At 41.9% G+C, this 20,723-nt stretch overlaps 1 protein-coding gene across 1 annotated transcript in view; it reads left to right on the forward strand.

The window, feature by feature from the left end:
• Positions 1-19,709, forward strand: part of LOC149449032 (complement C4-B-like) — a 121,575-nt gene extending 101,866 nt beyond the window's left edge. The window contains exons 35-41 of the mRNA XM_089693924.1: positions 234-308; positions 4,924-5,026; positions 7,934-8,023; positions 12,200-12,289; positions 12,783-12,866; positions 15,882-16,017; positions 19,443-19,709. Coding sequence (XP_089550050.1) covers positions 234-308; positions 4,924-5,026; positions 7,934-8,023; positions 12,200-12,289; positions 12,783-12,866; positions 15,882-16,017; positions 19,443-19,584 — 720 coding nt within the window. The 3' untranslated portion in view covers positions 19,585-19,709. The remainder of the gene's footprint in view (positions 1-233; positions 309-4,923; positions 5,027-7,933; positions 8,024-12,199; positions 12,290-12,782; positions 12,867-15,881; positions 16,018-19,442) is intronic.
• Positions 19,710-20,723: the final 1,014 nt, after the last annotated feature.

Here is a 20,723-nt window from a genome sequence, read left to right on the forward strand (position 1 = left end):
TGAGCACTCTGTGACACCAATACAGAGAAGCCAGTAGCCTTGTTGGCAGACATGGGAAGGAGCTGGAGTGGACATATGACACATCCACTGCCTTCCCCATGGATTGGGCCTGGTGATTACCCCATTATGTATTACTTGTGTTGCGTGTTATCTCTGCATGTCTCTGACTTTGTTTCTTTTTGCCCCAAGTATTCATATATGTCTTTCACACATGCTTTGTTCTGTTCCCACAGTTGAAGGACGGAGAGGAGAGATACATCAGTCATTATGAGATCCATGGGGGAAGACTTCTCATGTACTTTGATAAGGTTTGTATGGCAGAGAGAAGTATTAAAGCTGAACTCCATGCCTTACGCCATGCACATACAGTTGTGTTCAAAATAATAGCAGTGTGAATAAAGCTCAAAATCCCTCTAATAGCTTTTATTTCCATCCACACAAATGCATTGGGAACACTACACATTCTATTCCAAATCACAACATGAAGAAAAATATATCAAATTTGTGTCGTTCCTCTAAAAAATTTAAAGAAAAGTGAATATTAGACTGTTCAAAAAAATAGCAGTGTTTGTATTCTTCTTTACAAACTCAAACATTCACTATATAAACTGAAAAATGTTTGAAGATTTTGCTTTCCTTTGAATCACTTAATGAATATTTAGTTGTATAAGCACTGTTTCTGAGAACTGCTGTACATCTGTGTTGCATGGAGTCACCCAACTTCTGGCCCCTGTGAACAGGTATTCGAGCCCAGGATGATTGGACTACATTCCACAGTTCTTCTCTATTTCTTGGTTTTGCCTCAGAAACTGCATTTTTGATGTCACCCCACAAGTTTTCTATTGGATTAAGATCCGGGGATTGGGCTGGCCACTCCATAACGTCAATCTTGTTGGTCTGGAACCAAGATGTCGCACGTTTACTGGTGTGTTTGGGGTCGTTGTCTTGTTGGAACACCCATTTCAAGGGCATTTCCTCTTCAGCATAAGGCAGCATGACCTCTTCAAGTATTCTGATGTATTCAAACTGATCCATGATCCCTGGTATGCGATAAATAGGCCCAACACCGTAGTATGAGAAACATCCCCATATCATGATGCTTGCGCAACTATGCTTCACTGTCTTCACAGTGTACTGTGGCTTGAATTCAGTGTTTGGGGGTCGTCTGACAAACTGTCTCCGGCCACTAGACCCAAAAAGAACAATCTTACTTTCATCAGTCCACAAAATGTTGCGCCATTTCTCTTTCGGCCAGTCAATGTGCTCTTTGGCAAATTGTAACCTCTTCAGCACGTCTTTTTTTCAACAGTGGGACTTTGCAGGGGCTTCCTTGCCATTTTGGCTATTCTTCTATCCATTCAAATGGTAGTTTTTTGCTTTCTTCCAGGTCTTTCAGGTTTTGGTTGCCATTTTAAAGCATTTGCAATCATTTTAGCTGAGCAGCCTATCATTTTCTGCACTTTATATGTTTTCCCCTCTCCAATCAACTTTTTAATCAAGGTACGCTGTTCTTCTGAACAATGTCTGGAACGACCCATTTTCCTCAGAATTTCATAGAGAAATGCACTGTAACCAGCATGTACAACATTTGCTGCCTTACTTCCTTAAATAAGGGCAATAATTGCCACCTGTTTTTCAAAGAATGAATGACCTCACTAATAGAACTCCATACTGCCATTATTTTGAACATGCCCCTTTCAATTAGTGATTCAATTACACAGAATCAGCAGCATGCATGTCATGACTGTTGGGTCTGTTGCATTTCTATTACTCTACTACACCTGCTAGTAAATTATTTGCCATGTAGAAATATCATTTCTACCAAAAACAGTGATTGGTCAGGTTAGTGATGTCTGACTGCTATTATTTTGAACACAACTGTATGTACAGACTCCTCTCCGTAGTGAAATTGCTTACTCTAATTTCCATGGCCGGATCTAGGGGGGTGCTGGGGTGGGCTAAGCCCCCCAGATTTTAGTTGTGCCCCCCCCCCCAAACCAACCCTGCCACTATACTATCCTAACCTGCCACTATGCTGCCCTAATCTGACACTATACCACCCTAATCAGATACTTTACTGCCCTAGTTTGACAATATAATGTCATTGACTGACACTATACTGATCTCTATTATGTGTGGGGAGGAGGAGCTCTGATGCCTGTGCCCAGGCTGTGTGCAGTGCAGGGATGGGAGAAGGAGCCGTGCCCCTGTCCTCTGCCCTGCCAGCAGTGACCCATGCCCTCTGTCCTGCCAGCAGTGACCCCTGCCCTCTGTCCTGCCAGCAGTGACCCCTGCCCTCTGTCCTGCTGACCTCCCGACCTCTGTCCCTCCTGACATTTTTTATTGCACCCCCAAATCGGACAAGCTAGATCCAGCCCTGCTGATTTAACTGAACACTGTGAGCTTCTTACAATGTGCATTATAAGCTGCAAAAAGTCAGATAGAGCCCATCTTCTTTCTTAGTCAGCAACACCCATCATCCAGTCCTTTTTCCCCAGCCTAATGGTTCCTGGCTGGTCCATTTCATTCGTAGATTTTCAGTTCCTTCAATCGTGGAGGCTCAGCATCACATGTGGGTGATACCTAGGATAAGGCAGATGCAGCCTACTGCTCCAGACAGACAGACACCCACCCATACAGGCATTTTGATATTTCCAATACTCCTTCAAAGAGCCAGTCCACTGCTTGAGCTACAGCTGGCTATAGAAGGTGGGATTTTCTCTTGTTCAGCCTGCGCAATTGTTTGTAGCAAAGCAGCCAAGTCTTTGGAACAATATTACAGACAATGAGCATTTTTTTACAGGTGAGTTCAGTAATCAATGGCTATATCTAAGGACAGTTTTCTTTAATTAGTTGAATCATAGATTGTAAGCTCTAACATTTCCTCTTGTACCAAATTGTAACTGTAATGTCTACCTGCATGTTGTAAAGCGCTGCGCAAACTGTTGGTGCTATATAAATCCTGTAATAATAATAATAATAGGAACTGACCCTACTGAGCAATCAGCTTCTCCCTTTTTTATATTCAGAGCAGATAAAAAGATGAACCTCATGAGTTGTTAGGAGCTTTATAGACATTGTCATTGATGTTCTTTAAACTTGAGGTCCGATACTTCTTATTAGTACATCACCATGTTCTCTCTTGTATTAAAAGAGGTATAGACTCCAGAGACAGAGATATCATTTCCCCCGGTACAAATCATTAGTAAGACCTCATCTGGAATATGCAGTTCAGTTTTGGGCACCAATTCACAAAAAGAACATTGGGGAACTGGAGAAAGTACAGAGAAGGGCAACCAAACTGATAAGAGGCATGGAGGAGCTCAGCTATGAGGAAAGATTAGAGGAACTGAATGTATTCTCTCTTGAGAAGAGGAGATTAAGGGGGGATATGATCTCCATGTATAATACATAAGGGGGGATATGATCTCCATGTATAATACATAAGGGGGATATGATCTCCATGTATAATACATAAGGGGGGATATGATCTCCATGTATAATACATAAGGGGGGATATGATCTCCATGTATAATACATAAGGGGGGATATGATCACTATGTATAATACATAAGGGGGATATGATCTCCATGTATAATACATAAGGGGGATATGATCTCCATGTATAATACATAAGGGGGATATGATCTCCATGTATAATACATAAGGGGGGATAGGATCTTCATGTATAATACACAAGGGGAGATATGATCTCCATGTATAATACATAAGGGGGGATAGGATCTCCATGTATAATACATAAGGGGGGGATATGATCTCCATGTATAATACATAAGGGGGGGATATGATCTCTATGTATAATACATAAGGGGGGATATGATCTCTATGTATAATATATAAGGGGGGATATGATCTCCATGTATAATACATAAGGGGGGATATGATCTCCATGTATAATACATAAGGGGGATATGATCAACATATATAATACATAAGGGGGGATATGATCTCCATGTATAATACATAAGGGGGGATATGATCTCCATGTATAATACATAAGGGGGATATGATCTCCATGTATAATACATAAGGGGGATATGATCTCCATGTATAATACATAAGGGGGATATGATCTCCATGTATAATACATAAGGGGGGATATGATCTCCATGTATAATACATAAGGGGGATATGATCTCCATGTATAATACATAAGGGGGGATATGATCTCCATGTATAATACATAAGGGGGGATATGATCTCCATGTATAATACATAAGGGGGGATATGATCACCATGTATAATACATAAGGGGGGATATGATCTCCATGTATAATACATAAGGGGGGATATGATCTCCATGTATAATACATAAGGGGGGATATGATCTCCATGTATAATACATAAGGGGGGATATGATCTCCATGTATAATACATAAGGGGGGATATGATCTCCATGTATAAATACATCAGTGGTTCATATAGTGAACTCGGTGTAGAGTTATTCACCTTGAGGTCATCACAGAGGACAAGGGGGCACTCTTTACATCTGGAGGAAAAGAAATGTAATCTCCAAATACGGAAAGGTTTCTTCACAGTGAGAGCTGTGAAAATGTGGAATAGACTCCCTCAAGAGTTGGTTCTGGCCAGTTCAGTGGATTGCTTAAAGTCCTGGATTCTTTCTTGGATACACAGAATATAACTGGATACTAACATTTATAGGTAAAGTTGATCCAGGGAATATCCGATTGCCTTTCGGGGGATCAGGAAGGAATTTTTTTCCCAGCAGGAGCAAATTGGATCATGCTTTGCTGTTTTTTTTTCCTTCCTCTGGATCAACTATGGTTATAGGATTATAACTTTTTTTTTTAATAGTTGAACTGGATGGACTTTTTTCAGCCAGACTAACTATGTGACCATGAATTATAATGGACATTCATTTCTCCTGTTCCCTTGTTAAAGGTCACCAGCCGTCGGGAACTTGTGACATTTGAGGCATTTCAGACAGTGAAGGTGTCACCCCTGCAGCCCGCCTCTGCAGTCTTGTACGACTTTTATGAGCCAGGTAATACGTTTAATCTTTTTACTGATATCCATACACCATAGGCAACAGGTGAAGGGTAGTCGGTCTACTCCATGTCTCTTGTTCCATGTCATATACATAGACACAATAACAAGGTACATTTGTATTGAAGGGTGTGTGAACGTGCATGCATGGATAGGCTCTGTTCACACAGTTGTGTTGTTGTAATGCGCTCATTCCATATTTTTATTTTTCTTATGTTTTTGTGATGCTGTGCTCATAATAAATACTGTATATCAAACACGTTTATTTGAGGTGCTTGTGACTTTGTGTCTTATCTTGTTTTGGCATGGCACCATCCATAGCAATGATTTTGAGCACTCCATTGATTATTCAAAGGTCAAGTACCGCGAGGTGTGCACCCTTTAAATTCGGACTAACTTGTCTATGATTCCACTGGGGAGATATTGTCTCATTTCCTGTCCCGCTGACAATAATCACTAAATGGGAGCTGAAGGGGGAAACAAACAGCAATTAAAACCTGACATGGGATTTAAAGCTGCACCTCCGACTAGGGAACAAAGTTATCCTTGCAGTGGGTTTACCTCCATACTACAAGGGATAGCTGCTTATTTTTTCTAGGGCAGTCTTTCTCAAACTTTTTACCCCAGAGGAACCCTTGAAATAATGTCCAGTCCATCAGGGGTCATTTGGAAAATACGCCTTACATTGCTGGTGTGAGTATGAACATAGGGAATAGAGAATGGTGCAGGTAAGGACACCGCTAAGCCATAACATAATCATACACATGCGTGTGCTGTTGGGGTGTAGGATTATGCTAAAAAGTCCATAGCTCCATAAATATCTGTGGCAGCTCCTCAATGAGACTGAAGTCATCTCTGCAATTTATAAAGGAAACAGCAGAGGGTGCCAACTAAGTGCAGTCAGCGCGTGAGGTTTGGAAAAGGAGCAGTTAGCTCTGAAACATGTATCCATGCTCCCTACGTTGCTGTTGTGACATCACTTCTGGTCTTGCGCAGACCATGCGGTCCAGTGTGGCTCCAGGATTCCTGATTTTGTCTGTGGTGTCCAGAAGACACACTGGGGCTCAACAGCAAACCACACTGGGTGGGTTACATGATGTTATCCTTATGCATCTTGTGAGCTGCCACTTGTGATTTTTAATAAAGTCTTTTCCTATATACTGCACTTTGTTGGCGCCCTCTGCTATTTCCTTTCTTTTCCTATATACTGCACTTAGCTGGCAACCTCTGCTATTTCCTTTATTTTCCTATATACTGCCCTTAATTGGCGCCCTCTGCTGTTTATTTTCTTTTCTTATATACTGCACTTAGCTGGCAACCTCTGCTATTTCCTTTATTTTCCTATATATGCACTTTGTTGGTGCCCTCTGCTATTTCCTTTCTTTTCCTATATACTGCACTTAGTTGGCTCCCTCTGCTATTTCCTTTCTTTTCCTATATACTGCACTTAGCTGGCAACCTCTGCTATTTCCTTTCTTTTCCTATATACTGCATTTAAATTGGCACCCTCTGCTATTTCCTTTCTTTTCCTATATACTGCACTTAGCTGGCAACCTCTGCTATTTCCTTTCTTTTCTTATATACTGCACTTAGTTGGCATCCTCTGCTATTTCCTTTCTTTTCTTATATACTGCACTTAGTTGGCTCCCTCTGCTATTTCCTTTCTTTTCCTATATACTGCACTTAATTGGCGCCCTCTGCTATTTCCTTTATTTTCCTATATACTGCACTTAATTGGCGCCCTCTGCTATTTCCTTTCTTTTCCTATATACTGCACTTTGTTGGCGCCCTCTGCTATTTCCTTTCTTTTCCTATATACTGCACTTTGTTGGCGCCCTCTGCTATTTCATTTCTTTTCCTATATACTGCACTTTGTTGGTGTCCTCTGCTGTTTCCTTTATTGGTGTAAGAAGAATGCTACCCTTAGAAGGGTGGCCAGAATGACTCCTTTGCAGTCATGTCACTGGCCCTGACCAGCGGCTTTGGACTTGAAACTATGCAGGCACCATCAGATGGGAGAGCAGTTAGCCAGAGATCAAGAAACCCATAGCCAACCCTGGAGGAACCCTAAGGTTCCACAGAATCCTAGCTGAGAATGGCTGGTCTAGGGTATGATAAATAAGGTGAATTACTTAAGCTGTTCCTAGCTCTCTCAGTAGCCAGTGATCTCCTCACCTATCCAGCACTCCCAGGATGTGGGCTATTCAAAGGTACAATGCAGACAACCTGGTCTGGAATTGAATGTGATGATGTCAGTGGCCAGTTTGGCTACTTTGAGGGTCTAGACATGCAACACAGAGGAAGCCAAGAGAAAGGTGAGCATTTCACCTTATTCCAGTCCACATAGACAACATGAGCAATTATCCGTGCCATGGAAAGGAGGACCCACTGCCAGGATAACTTTTCCTTCAGCCTGGGTTTCATTTTAGCCTTTCCCCACTCTATCTAAATCTAAAGAAATGTTTTGTCTGGAGTTGCACCGTTGATGGTGTGATAATATTTGGTAGTGGCATGGGGGCAAGAGGTGTCTATCCTAGGTCACTAAGGCAGCTCTTCCACTGTTGAAGATGTTGATGGTCCATATCAGGGGCGGACTGACCATTTGGAAACTGGGGCACTGCCCGAGGGCCCAGGGTCAGTAGGGGGCCCCATGAGATGCCTCTGGTACCTTTTTCATAGGCTTTTTTGAGTTTGGGCAAGGACACAGGGGCCCCATGATCCCGTATTGCCTGGGGGCCCCATGAGTTGTCAGTCCGCCCCTGGTCCATATACAACTTGCAGTCATGTACAGCTACTAATTACCATCTTATACTTCTGTTCCACATGTACTTGCTGAAATACACAAGATAACAGCCCCCAAAGTAAATGCTTTAGAATAACCATTCGATGGTCTTGTCTCTGGCAGGCAACCAGTGCAGAGTGTTCTACAGCGCCCCCTCCAGGACCACCTTCATTTCTACCCTATGCTCAGGAGAAGTGTGTCAGTGTGCAGAAGGTAAGAAAAGGTTTGTAGTATATCACCTGTGTGCAAATTATTCAGCAGCAGAGGGTTTGCTTTACTAAAGGAGTAGAGCCTGTCCATGTTGCAAAGTGAGTTTTCACTCAACTTGATGAATGAGGTCAATTTAAAGTATAACACCACTTTTGTTAACAAATTTTGTAGCAGATTCCTACCTTTTTATTTTTTGAAGTAAAAGCAGTTTGCTCCACAATGCCAAGACTGATTCCTGAATAGGAGGGTCTGGTTCCTTAGGACCACCTGGTGCACTCTCAGTGTTCTTATGAAGGAGTTGCAGGGTCAGCATCTCGTTAGAACTAAATAATCCATATGGAGTATCCCACAAAAAATGAAATTCCAATTGCAGAGGATGTCTAAAATGTGACTTGTATCCTAGTGCAAACGTCTAAGAAAATCAGTGAGCCAATCACACAAGCAGGAAATTACTTTTCTGGGGGTGTTCTATACACCAACTGACTGTTTTAGAAAATTCACTTTGCAAAAAATACCCAATTATGTGCAAAAATAATTTAAAAAACAAGATTCTTGAATAAGATTGAAGTCAGCACAGCTTCACCTAATTTGCTAAGTGACAGCGTCTCTGTAAGGCCTCTTTTACAGAGACAGCCGGGAGGTGATAAAAACTGGCAGCTGAACTGTGGTTTTACCACCACCCAACCACCCACTTATATTGCAAAATGCAGACAGAGAAGACTGTTCAAATGTAACCTCTTCACACCGAGCGTACGCAAATATGCGGCCTCTCGGCGGCTGGGCCTTGTCACCAAGTGGCTGCATATTTGTGAACCATTTGCAAACAAACATGCTGAGGGAGTGCCCTGTGCGCTCCCAGCACATGTGTCAGCATCCCATGGAAAGGTCCCAATCTCTCCTTGCGTTTGGGACCTTTCCAATCATGTGACAGCCAATCACGGCAGTCAAATGACCCTAAACCCTTCCCGCTGGGCATTAGAAACCGCTTAAAGGGCCAAGAGGAGCCGACATGAAGGGGTCATTGTGGCATGTCAAGTTGGCATGCTGCACCACCTCTCGATCTTGGCCATTTAAGTCAATGGGGCTGCACTAAAACAGCCAGTCAAATGCTTGGCTCACAATTGTGGCACATTAGTCCTATTATAAACTGATGATTAGCAAAAGAAAAAAAAAGGTTTTCGGTGGTTATACCAGGATGGTGCCTGCAGCTACAGTCACCATCTCAGTATCAGCATTTTTGTCCAGTTTCATGTAAAACCTATTCTAGCAGCTATATAACCGCTGGATCACTTTTACATGTTGCTGAAGGGGGTCCCTCCCCCCTCTCCTGCCGCTTTCCATTGCCTTTCTAGGCTCTCCCATCCGCCCAGTTGTGCCAGCTTACTATAGAGATGACCAAGGACCGGAAGTTCCAGAATCATTTCCATGGTCTAAGAAACCAGAAGCAACAAGTATTTTGTCACTTCCGTTTTCAGCTAATAAAAACAAGCCGTTACTGGCTTATGAATGCATCTGATCAAACCGATCTTGGTTTGATCGGATGCTTTTAAGGGCAGGAGGAGAGATCTGGGGTCTAGAAGACCCCAGATGTCTCAGTAAAGAGAACCTGTCACTAATGTCATCACAAGAGATGTTGTTCATCCCTTGTGATAGCAATAAACGCAATAAAAAAATAAATAAAACGACATTATAGTAAATAAAACATTTTCAATAAATTAAATAAAATAAAAATTGCTAACCCCCTCACCCCCCCCCCCCCCCATACCATGTTTGCTCACAAAGGTGAATGCATACGTAGGTTCCTCACATATAGGTAAACGTTGTTTGCACTACATATGAGGTATCCCTGCGAACGTCAGAGTGAGAGCAGTACATCTAGCACCAGACATTCTGTGTAACTCTAAACTGGCAACCAGTAAAGCCTTTTAGCCTTTTAAATTGTCATCTCTGGAGATTTTTAGGTACCATAGTTTGGCACCGTTCCACAGGTGTACATAATTTTAAAGCATGACATCTTTTAGGTATCAGTTTACTCGGTGTAACATCATCTTTTATATTTTACAAAAAAAGGGGTATTATATTGTGTTTGTGTGCACTAAAATTCATTAAAGTGTATTTTTTCCCAAAAAATTGTGCTTGGAAAAACCAGTGCGCAAATACTGATTGACATAAAAAATTGCAACCCACTATTTTATTCTCTAGGGCCTGTGCTTAAAAAATTATATAATGTTTGGGGGTTTTAAGTCATTTTCTAGCCAAAAAAATTTTTTTTTTTATATGTAGAGAGAAATGTCAGAAATGGCCTGGGTGGGAAGCTATACAATGCCCTTGTAAACGTGGTCTGTGCAATTATTATGTCAATGATATATCATTGGGAAAATTGATTTTTTAAATAATTCTAGAAATCACCCAAAGTCATTTTGTTTTTTTGTACACTAAGATGTTACCATCTAAGTATCCATTGACTTTTATAAAATGGAATTAAAGTGTTACTAAACCCACAACAGTAAAATCAGTCTGTATATGCAGTAAAGCATGCTTGTTATACTCACTGTGGAACCTAATGGGTTAATCCTCTAAATTGTGTAAAAAGGCTGTTTGATCCTGTCTTCTCTGCCCCTCATCTTGTTCAAATGTCCACACTGATAAGACAGACTGAGCCCGTAGCCCTTTTGCACATGCTCAATTTAGTGTGTATTGCTAGAGAGGTTTTTATTTTTTTCTTGAGAGAGTTCAAGTGATCAGCACAGTGCCAATCAATACTGTCCAGACAGAGGTCAGGGGTTTTCCATCCTCCTAGAGCAGAAAGAAAACTCCTCCTACAAGCTTTAACCAGTGCTCAGCTGGACACTGATAGAAGTCACAAGACTGCTCTAACTGCTGATGAGAAAAGGTATTTAGAAGTTTATATTTAGTAAAATAATTGCATTTCCACGTTCTGTGTACTGTGGGAGACCAGATATAGTGAATGCAGGGTCCTGGGAGACCGGATATAGTGAATGCAGGGTCCTGGGAGACCGGTTATAGTGAATGCAGGGTCCAGGGAGACCAGATATAGTGAATGTATGGTCCTGGGAGACCGGATATAGTGAATGCAGGGTCCGGGGAGACCGGATATAGTGAATGCAGGGTCCTGGGAGACCGGATATAGTGAATGCAGGGTCCTGGGAGACCAGTTATAGTGAATGCAGGGTCCGGGGAGACCAGATATAGTGAATGCAGGGTCCGGGGAGACCAGATATAGTGAATGCAGGGTCCTGGGAGACCATATATAGTGAATGCAGGGTCCGGGGAGACCAGATATAGTGAATGCAGGGTCCGGGGAGACCAGATATAGTGAATGCAGGGTCCGGGGAGACCAGATATAGTGAATGCAGGGTCCGGGGAGACCAGATATAGAGAATGCAGGGTCCGGGGAGACCAGATATAGTGAATGCAGGGTCCTGGGAGACCGGATATAGTGAATGCAGGGTCCTGGGAGAACAGTTATAGTGAATGCAGGGTCCAGGGAGACCAGATATAGTGAATGCAGAGTCCGGGGAGACCAGATATAGTGAATGCAGGGTCCTGGGAGACCGGTTATAGTGAATGCAGGGTCCTGGGTTTAGTAACACTTTAAGGGGAACAAGCAGCAAACACTGCTGACATGTATGCACACAATGGGGATTCAATAAATGAAGTCCATCTGCTGTTGTGCAGCCACCAAGCAAAGTTTATGTTTTCACTGATCTGATCAGAATCCTGAAATCTTTTTTTCTTTGAGTTACTGCATACCATCATGGCTCTGTTCACTGCTTCACCCCATAAATGAACACTATAATGGTCTATGTATAAACAACTTGCTGTATGAATGTCACTGCCATCATAAATAATCACCTTATTGTATAGATAATGTTTATTTTATATGATCATAAACTCCAGCTAGGGGCCATCAAGCAGTATTTTCCTGATTGAGGTATTTCAGATAAATCCAGTATTATGGCCACTAGATGGAGCTGACAATCCTGGGAAACAAACATAAAGAAAGCATGGGGAACATTTGTGATGGCTGTGTAAATGCTTGATGTTTGTATGGCAATTTAGTTTTTTTTTGTATAAGTAGACCCTTATGTATGTTCATCGTACAGACTGGTATATTCATTAAACTGCACAGGATCTGACATCTTAATTGTTTTGTAGGTCCTTGCCCCACGTTGAAGAGGACCCTGTCCATGGAAGAGAAGAATGAGCGTCAAGAATTTGCTTGTTACTTCCCACGTGTGAAGTATGGTGAGTTAGCTGATACAAAATGCGGGGGGGGGGGGACTTTTTTGGGGTTCCCAACATACCATCTTCCATAGACAAATAATAACGTCCAGCTTGGCTAGATGAATATGGTGTCATTGTTAGTAAAGGGAACATTATTTAACATTCAGGAATATATCAGCTGGTCAAGTGACTAGATCGTTAGCATTTTTATTCAAAAGGAAATATCAACGTTTTATAGAAGTACTGTACATGTAAAAGAGATCTGCTTTAAATAAACGATCTTATTATTACAGTATGTGTTTTTGGTTTAACAACCTTATTTCCGTGTATGATTTATCATTACATTTGTACATGGTGGCAGCCATTTTGCTCATTGCATTCTCAGGCTCCTCTTTCTATTCTGGGTGGACCAATTACCTAAGCAGCAAATGACATTTTTGGGGTCGTTCTGTGCATCATCATACACTTTAAGACTGCCGTTCATTAGATGTCATGTCTTGTCTTCACAATGCAGGCTACCATGTGAAAGTGTTAGAAATGAAGCCAGAAGATGCGTTCATAGTGTACAAAGTTCAGATTATTGAAGTTCTGCAGAAAAGTAAGTTAACTAGCTTAACATGAACCTGTACTCATATATCTGTATAAAAGTGTGTAAAATTATATTATACATACACACACGCACATACACTTAATCTTTTTCATTAACAGATGACAAATTATTCCCAGAGAACTATGGGTTAGCTAAAAAAACAAACAAAAAAACAACACAGCAGATGCTGCTTGCTTTGAGGCTCTGATTGTCTGATCAATACATCAAAATGAAACAACAGAGTGACTCTGATGGCTCATTCAGGTTGGGCTATTGGGTTCTGTAAATGGCCTTCTTTCTTAGAAAATCTGTAAACTGAAATAGCTAACCATATGATTACAGCCCATTCCAAAAGAGAACACACAAAATTAAAGAGGACCTGTACTGTGGAATCTGTGCCAAAAAAAAAGGCTGGCGGAGAACAAAGGACCAGTCACCAGTATAACCTTTAGGCTCCCTGCAGCTGACCTTTTCCTCATTACTGACATACCATGCCTTGTCCTGCACTGTATCTCTGTGTGGAGAAGGCCATCATGATAGAGAAGCAGAGCATTCCTTATGTCAGTGCTGCTCCACTGATGGCGTAATGATGAACAAGCTGAAGGAAAGGTGAAGGAGACACATATTCACAGACTGAATGAATAAAAAGCAGTGAGATCCTTGCATGACACGTCCTCAGGTACAGCTTCCTCTTCAGCAAGGAGAACAGTGAGCAGCACAGTGGTGACATCACCAAATCTCACTCCAAATCAGGTGGGGCTAGCAGTCAGAGGTTGCAGTGCCTAAAGCTGGTCATAAACAGCAGGGAATGACCGAGATGAAAACCATGTATGGGCAGACTGAATATATCCAAGTTGATCGATGAACTTTGGTACAACCAGCCTGACAGATTTTACAAGTGATTATTGCTAGTGGCTATATAGCTGCTAGCAGTAATCACTGTGTTCTCCTGGCGGGGACGGTTCCCTCCGCTCCCCCCTCTCCCGCTGGAAGAACACCATGACATCCGCAGGAGGGAATCAAGCGATATTCTTTCCTTCCACCTGTGGTTGCAGGAAATAAAATCACACCATCTATGGCTGGCTTTAGATCTCACCCGACAGATATACAGTTGCAAGAAAAAGTATGTGAACCCCTTGGGATTACGTGGAGTTTTGCATGAATTGGGCATAAAATGTGCTCTGAACGTCATCTAAGTCACAACAATAGAAGAACACAGTCTGCTGAACATAATACTACACAAACATTAGATGTTGCCATGGTTTAATTGCACATAACATGTAAACATTCACAGTGCAGGCAGGAAAAAGTATGTGAACCTTTGGACTTAATAACTGGTTGACCCTCCTTTGGCAGCAATAACCTCAACCAAACGTTTCCTGTAGTTGCAGATCAGACCTGCACAACGATCTGGAGTAATTTTGGACCACTCCTCTTCACAAAACTGTTTCAGTGTAGCAATATTTTTGGGATGTCTGGTGTGAATCGCTCTCTTAAGGTCATGCCACAGCATTTCAATCGGGTTGAGGTCAGGACTCTGACTGGGCCACTCCAGAAGGTGTATTCTGTGCTGTTGCAGCCATTGTTTTGTTGAATTACTTGTATGCTTTGGGTCATTGTCCTGTTGCATCACCCATCCTCTGCGGAGCTTCAGTTGGCGGACAGATGGTCGTACGTTTTCCTGCAAAATGTCTTGATAAACTCTGGAATTCATTTTCCCATCAATGACAACAATCCGTCCAGGCCCTGAGGCAGCAAAGCAGCCCCAAACCACGATGCTCCCTCCGCCATGTTTTACAGTGGGGATGAGGTTTTGATGTTGGTGTGCTGTGCCTTTTTTTCTCCACACATAGTGTTGTGTGTTTTTCCCAAACAACTCAATCTGGTTTCATCTGTCCACAGTATATTTTGCCAGTAGTGCTGTGGAACATCCAGGTGCTCTTTTGCAAACTTCAAACGTGCTGCAATATTCTTTTTAGACAGCAATGGCTTCCTCCGTGGTGTCCTCCCATGTACTCCATTCTTGTTTAATGTTTTCCTTATTGTAGATGTGTCAACAAAAATGTTAGCATGTTCCAGAGATTTCTGTAGGTCTTTAGCTGACACTCTGGGATTCTTCTTTACCTCATGCAGCATTCTGCGCTGTGCTCTTGCAGTCATTTTTACAGGACGACCACGCCTAGGGAGAGTAGCAACAGTGCTAAACTTTCTCCATCTGTAGACAGTCTGTCTTACCGTGGACACATGAACATCAAGGCTTTTGGAGATACTTTTGTAACTCTTTCAAGCTTCATGCAAGTCAACAATTCTTGATCGTAGGTCTTCTGAGAGCTCTTTTCTGCGAGGCACGGTTCACATCAGACAGTGCTTCTTGAAACCAGTAAACCCAAAACAGGTGTGTGTTTTTTAAGAGCAGGACAGCTGTCAGCAACACATCCAATATCATCACACTGATTGGAGTCAAGGTTGGCTCACTCCTGGCTCCAATTAGCTCTGGGAGAAGTCATTAAGCTAGGGCCTCACATACTTTTTCCTCCCTGCACTGTGAATGTTTACATGTTATGTGCAATTAAACCATGGCAACATCTAATGTTTGTGTAGTATTATGTTCAGCAGACTGTGTTCTTCTATTGTTGTGACTTAGATGACGTTCAGAGCACATTTTATGCCCAATTCATGCAAAACTCCACGTAATCCCAAGGGGTTCACATACTTTTTCTTGCAACTGTACAGCTATGAGGCTCACAGGAAGTACACTGCTATTTTTCAGGAGGAATTTAAGATAAAAGGTTCATCTTTCAGCATTACTTCTTAGGCTCAATTAATATTTCTAGATATAACCTATGCCATAGCAAATCTTCCTTTTGTGATTTTAGATCCACTTTAATATGCACTAGTTTGTATTTTCCATAAAAATAAAACATATTTTTACCTTGTTTTCTTTTTCCACCCACCCTGAGCAGACTACATGAAAAAATGATGTACAAAATCATTCTACATTCCATTTGCCTTCCTGTTGTCTAGGTGCAGATGAGACCCTTGAAGCTGGAGACATCCGATACTTCTACCAGCGTGCATCCTGCAAGATGCGCATTGATACGGGTACAAAGGAGTATCTGATTATGGGGCAAGACGGGGAGACAAGGGATGAAGAGAACAGGTGGGTGATGGTCATCTGTCTACTATTACTATCTACTCATTGGGGTTTAATCCATATCTACACTTTTAATTTATCACTTTTGGTAGAGGGTCAGCATTGACCACATTAGCCCTTTACATATGGCCTGTTGTATTGTGTAACTGTTGTAGAAATGTTTGAAATTCAGGTAAGACTCTGGACTCGGACTTCATGAGAAAAACAAGTTTATTAAAAACAGCGCTGTTTTGACACAGCATGCTGCTCTCATCTGCAAAGTGAATTGCATACCCTTCTTACAAGCATATATACTAGTGATTGCGTCACAAAGCATACATTTTCCTCTTGACATTTCTTGTAACTGCGAAAAGCAACATACAGGATATTTGTGCTTTCTGCTCAGACTGTCACCTGCTAAATTAGAACAACCAGGAAATTTGGGGGTAGGAGTCAGAGCTTAGCTCAACTCTGCAAACTAAAACCATATATATTTAAGGGGAACTCTGCACTAGCTGGGTGCTACCACACTGGTCCATATTAAAGGGGAACTCTACAATTTCTGTTTCATAACTGCACGTGACCTCACACAGACTGAGTATATGCTTTCTCTTGCTTGGCATGTGCACATCTAGAAGACAGATGACCCTAAGTAGAAAGTGTTATTTACTGAAATTGGAGAGTGCAAAATCTGGTGCAACTCTGCATAGAGACCAATCAGCTTCCAGGTTTTATTGTCAAAGCCTAATTAAACAAACTGAAGTTAGAAGCTGATTGGCTACCGTGCACAGCTGCACCAGATTCTAAGTGTACCAGTTGTAGTAAATTTCCCCCTATATGTCTAGGCACCAAATGGTTGCCACTCCTATTGAGCTGAACTCCTCAACTCCAGCCATTTTTTTTAAAATCTGGCTTTGAGGAGGGTGTTTGAGCCTCTATTCAGGTTTTAATGCAATCTTTTCCTCTACCGGGGAAACTTTCCCAGACTTCCTGTCTGTCTATATAACAGGGATACAGACAAAAATGAAACCATTTTTAGTAGAGTGAGGAAAGATTAGAAATTAGGACAATGTTTTAATTTTTCTCTGAGCCTCCGTTTTGCTGACAATCTCTTCCCATTTCTTGTATGGGCACCAGATCAACAGGAAGTGAGAGAAAATCCTCCAATGGGGTCACAGACAGGGAAAAAAAAGGAAAGAACACTTAACTACCTCGGTCTATCCAAAATAGAAAACAAAAAAATCTTTGACCACTTACTGTCCATAGGCCAAATATACAGGCCTAGTCTAGGTAGTAAGTGGTTATACCAGGATCAGCAGCTGCAGCCATGATCATAGTATATTTTTTTTCATCCAGTGTTCAGCTTTCATGTAAAAGTGATCCAAGTGGCTCTACAGCTGCCCAATCATATTTACAAGTGTCAGAAGCAATCTCCCTCTCCTGTGCCGCTGCTCACTGCTGTTCCTAGGCCCCCCCTGTTCCACTGGGGAGGATGGTCTGTCCACAAAGGAGATGGAGAAACATCCATAAAAACAACCAGAAGCAACAAGGATTTTGTCACTTCTGGTTTCAGTGCTGTGTCTCCCTGGCCCTTACAGCCAGGGAAACATCTGATCAAACACGCCTGCATTTGATCAGATGATTTGAAGGGCATGGGGGATATACTGTCAATAAAAAGTATCTGTCACTGCCCAAAGCTGTTACAAGGGGGCTTGTTCACCCCTTTAGATAGCAATCAAGTTTAACGAGAAAAAAAATAAAATAAAATAAATAAAAATCATTTAAAAAAAATGTTAAAACATCCCCATGCTCACATGCAAATGCAAATGTATACATAGGTTCATCATGCATATGTAAATGGTGATTGCACCACACATGTATAGTATCAGCGCAAACGTCAGAGTGAGAGCAATAATTCTAGCAACATAGCTCATGTTTACAGTGTTACTAAACCCACAACAGTAAAATCAGTCTGTATATGCAGTAAAGCATCGTTGTTATACTCACTGTGGAACCTAAGGGGTTAATCCTCTGCATTGTTTAAAAAGGATGTTTGATCCTGTTTCCTCTGATCCTCCCCTTCTACTGTCCCCTATCTATCTCCTGATGGTACAGAGCTCTAGGAATCACTCTGCAAATGCTCAGTTTAGTGTGTATTGCTAGAGATGTTTTTTTTCTTTGGGAGGGTGCATGTGATCAGCACAGGGCCAATCAGCTCTGTCCAGACAGAGGGTTAGGGGTTATGCAGCCTCATAGGACAATCAGAGGAGAATGAAAATTCCTCCTGCAAGCTTTAACCAGTGCTCAGCTGGACACTGTTCGAAGTCAAAAGACTACTATATACTGCTGATGAGAAAAGGTATTTAGCAGTTTTTAATTTACTAAAATAATTGCATTTCCATTTAGTGTGTACTGTGGGAGACCAGATATAGTGAATGCAGGGTCCTGGGTTTAGTAATATTTTAACTGATAACCTCTAAAGGCTTTTAAAGCGATGCTTTAAATTTGTCGCCATTTCCCAGGCGCGCACGGTTTTAAATCTTCACATGTTTGGTATCTATGTACTTGATAATATGATAATTTTTTATATTTTACTAAACAAATTGAGTATTATATTTTGTTTTTGTGCACTAAAGTCTATTTAAATCCTGAAAATTTGTGTCTGATAAACGACTTTGCAAATATCAAGTGACATAGAAAATTTAACAGTCACCATTTTATTCTCCAGGTCCTATGCTTTCAGAAAATATATAATGTTTGGGGTTCTAAGCAGTTTTCTAGCAAAAAAATGCAGATTTTAACATGTATGTGAAAAATTTCAAAATTGCCCTAGATGGCAAGTGGTAAAGGGTCAGTACATACAAATACTCAGTGTAGAATCCCCTCCACCAAAAATGATGGTGCCAGGGTTTTAGCCCGGGTACACATATGTGCAGTGCGGTATATCGCATGTGATTCACACAGGAACCACACCGCATTCCTGTGCAAATCACATGCGATTTGTGTGCAGTGCGATTGGAGCCATACATTTTGTATGGCTCTAATCGCACCGCTCCCACACCACAAACATGCAGGACCCTTTTTTTGGTCCACACTAGAATCAGATCACATGGGTATTCACACCTATTTGATCCGATTCTGCACATCGCACCGCGTTTTGCGGACCGCTTTTGGGGTGTTTTAAACATACACATCCGCAGCGGTTCGCATGAACGGGGTGCTATTCTGATACGGTGCGGAATTCGCACTTTATACGCTGCGAATTCTGCACCGCATCAGTGTGAACCAGGGCTGAAAGTAACATTGCCTGAAAATGGTTACAAATATCAAGCTGAAGCGCACTATGCATATATCTGTACATGGTACACTAGGAACAAAGCTAATAATGGCAGTGCTGATAAATACTGCAGACTGCATGCTTCTCATCACTTGTCCCTCTTTGTGTCATTCAGGTTGAGATACATCCTGGAAAACAATTCTTGGGTGGAGGATTTGGCTAGTCCACAAGCCTGCAAGGCCACGCGCAACCGTAACAAATGCATTGACATGAACAACTTCATAAATGACTACCGAGACAATGGCTGTAAAGTGTAAACACCTTATTAACTTACTTGTAATCTCGCTGTACTCAAGAGCTAACATTCTCTCATCTCTAAGCTTTCAGGATACAACAGCTTCAATTATCTTCAATAAAGTATAGTCATTTCTTTCTACCTGAACTCTGCTGTCAGTCTTTCTGTGATATACCTATAACAATACTCTCATTAGGAATGCAGCTACGGCACATACTATACATAGTGCAGTTTCATAAAAATAACATTGGCTTATGCAAAAGAATAAAACAAAAACAAACACTGTTTATATCTTCACCAAAGTTCTGCACCCCAGGTTCAAAGTATGTAATGCTACAGAAAATGGTCAGAGATTGGACATATTACAGCAGAAGATCAGAGACTGTGGGCATGCTAGAGGAGGTGGTCAAAGATTGCAGACTAGAGACATGCTGCAGGCATGGTTGGAGATTGGAGACATGCTACATGTGTGGTTGGAGACTGAAGACATGCTACATGTGTGGTTGGAGACATGCTACATATGTGGTTGGAATTTGAAGACATGCTGCAGGTGTGGTTAGAGACTAGAGACATGCTATTGGTGCGGTTGAAGACTGGAGATATGCTACATGTGTGGTTGGAAACTGGAGACATGCTACGTGTGTGGTTGGAGACTGGAGACATGCTACATGTGTGATTGGAGACATGCTACATGTGTGGTTTGAATTTGAAAACATGCTGCAGGTGTGGTTAGAGACTAGAGACATGCTACTGGTGTAGTTGAAGACTGGAGATATGCTACATGTGTGGTTGGAAACTGGAGACATGCTAAAGGTGTGGTTAGAATTTGAAGACATGCTGCAGGTGGAGTTGGAGACTAGGGACATGATGCAGTGGTGGTTGGAGACTGGAGACATGTTGTAGGCATGGTTGGAGACTGGAGACATGCTGCAGGTATGGTTGGAGACTGGAGACATGCTTCAGGAGTGGTTGGAGACTGGAGACATGCTGCAGGCGTGTTTGGAGACTGGAGACATGCTGCAGGCATGATTGGAGACTGGAGACTTGCTGCAGGCATGGTTGGAGACTGGAGACATGCTGCAGGTATGACTGGAGACATGCTGCAGGAGTGGTTGGAGACTGGAGACATGCTGAAAGTATGGTTGGAGACTGGAGACATGC

The sequence above is a fragment of the Staurois parvus genome, unplaced genomic scaffold, assembly GCF_062004578.1.
Source record: "Staurois parvus isolate SC_StPar_1 unplaced genomic scaffold, SC_StPar_1.0 ptg000640l, whole genome shotgun sequence".
Classification (NCBI taxonomy): Eukaryota; Metazoa; Chordata; class Amphibia; order Anura; family Ranidae; genus Staurois; species Staurois parvus.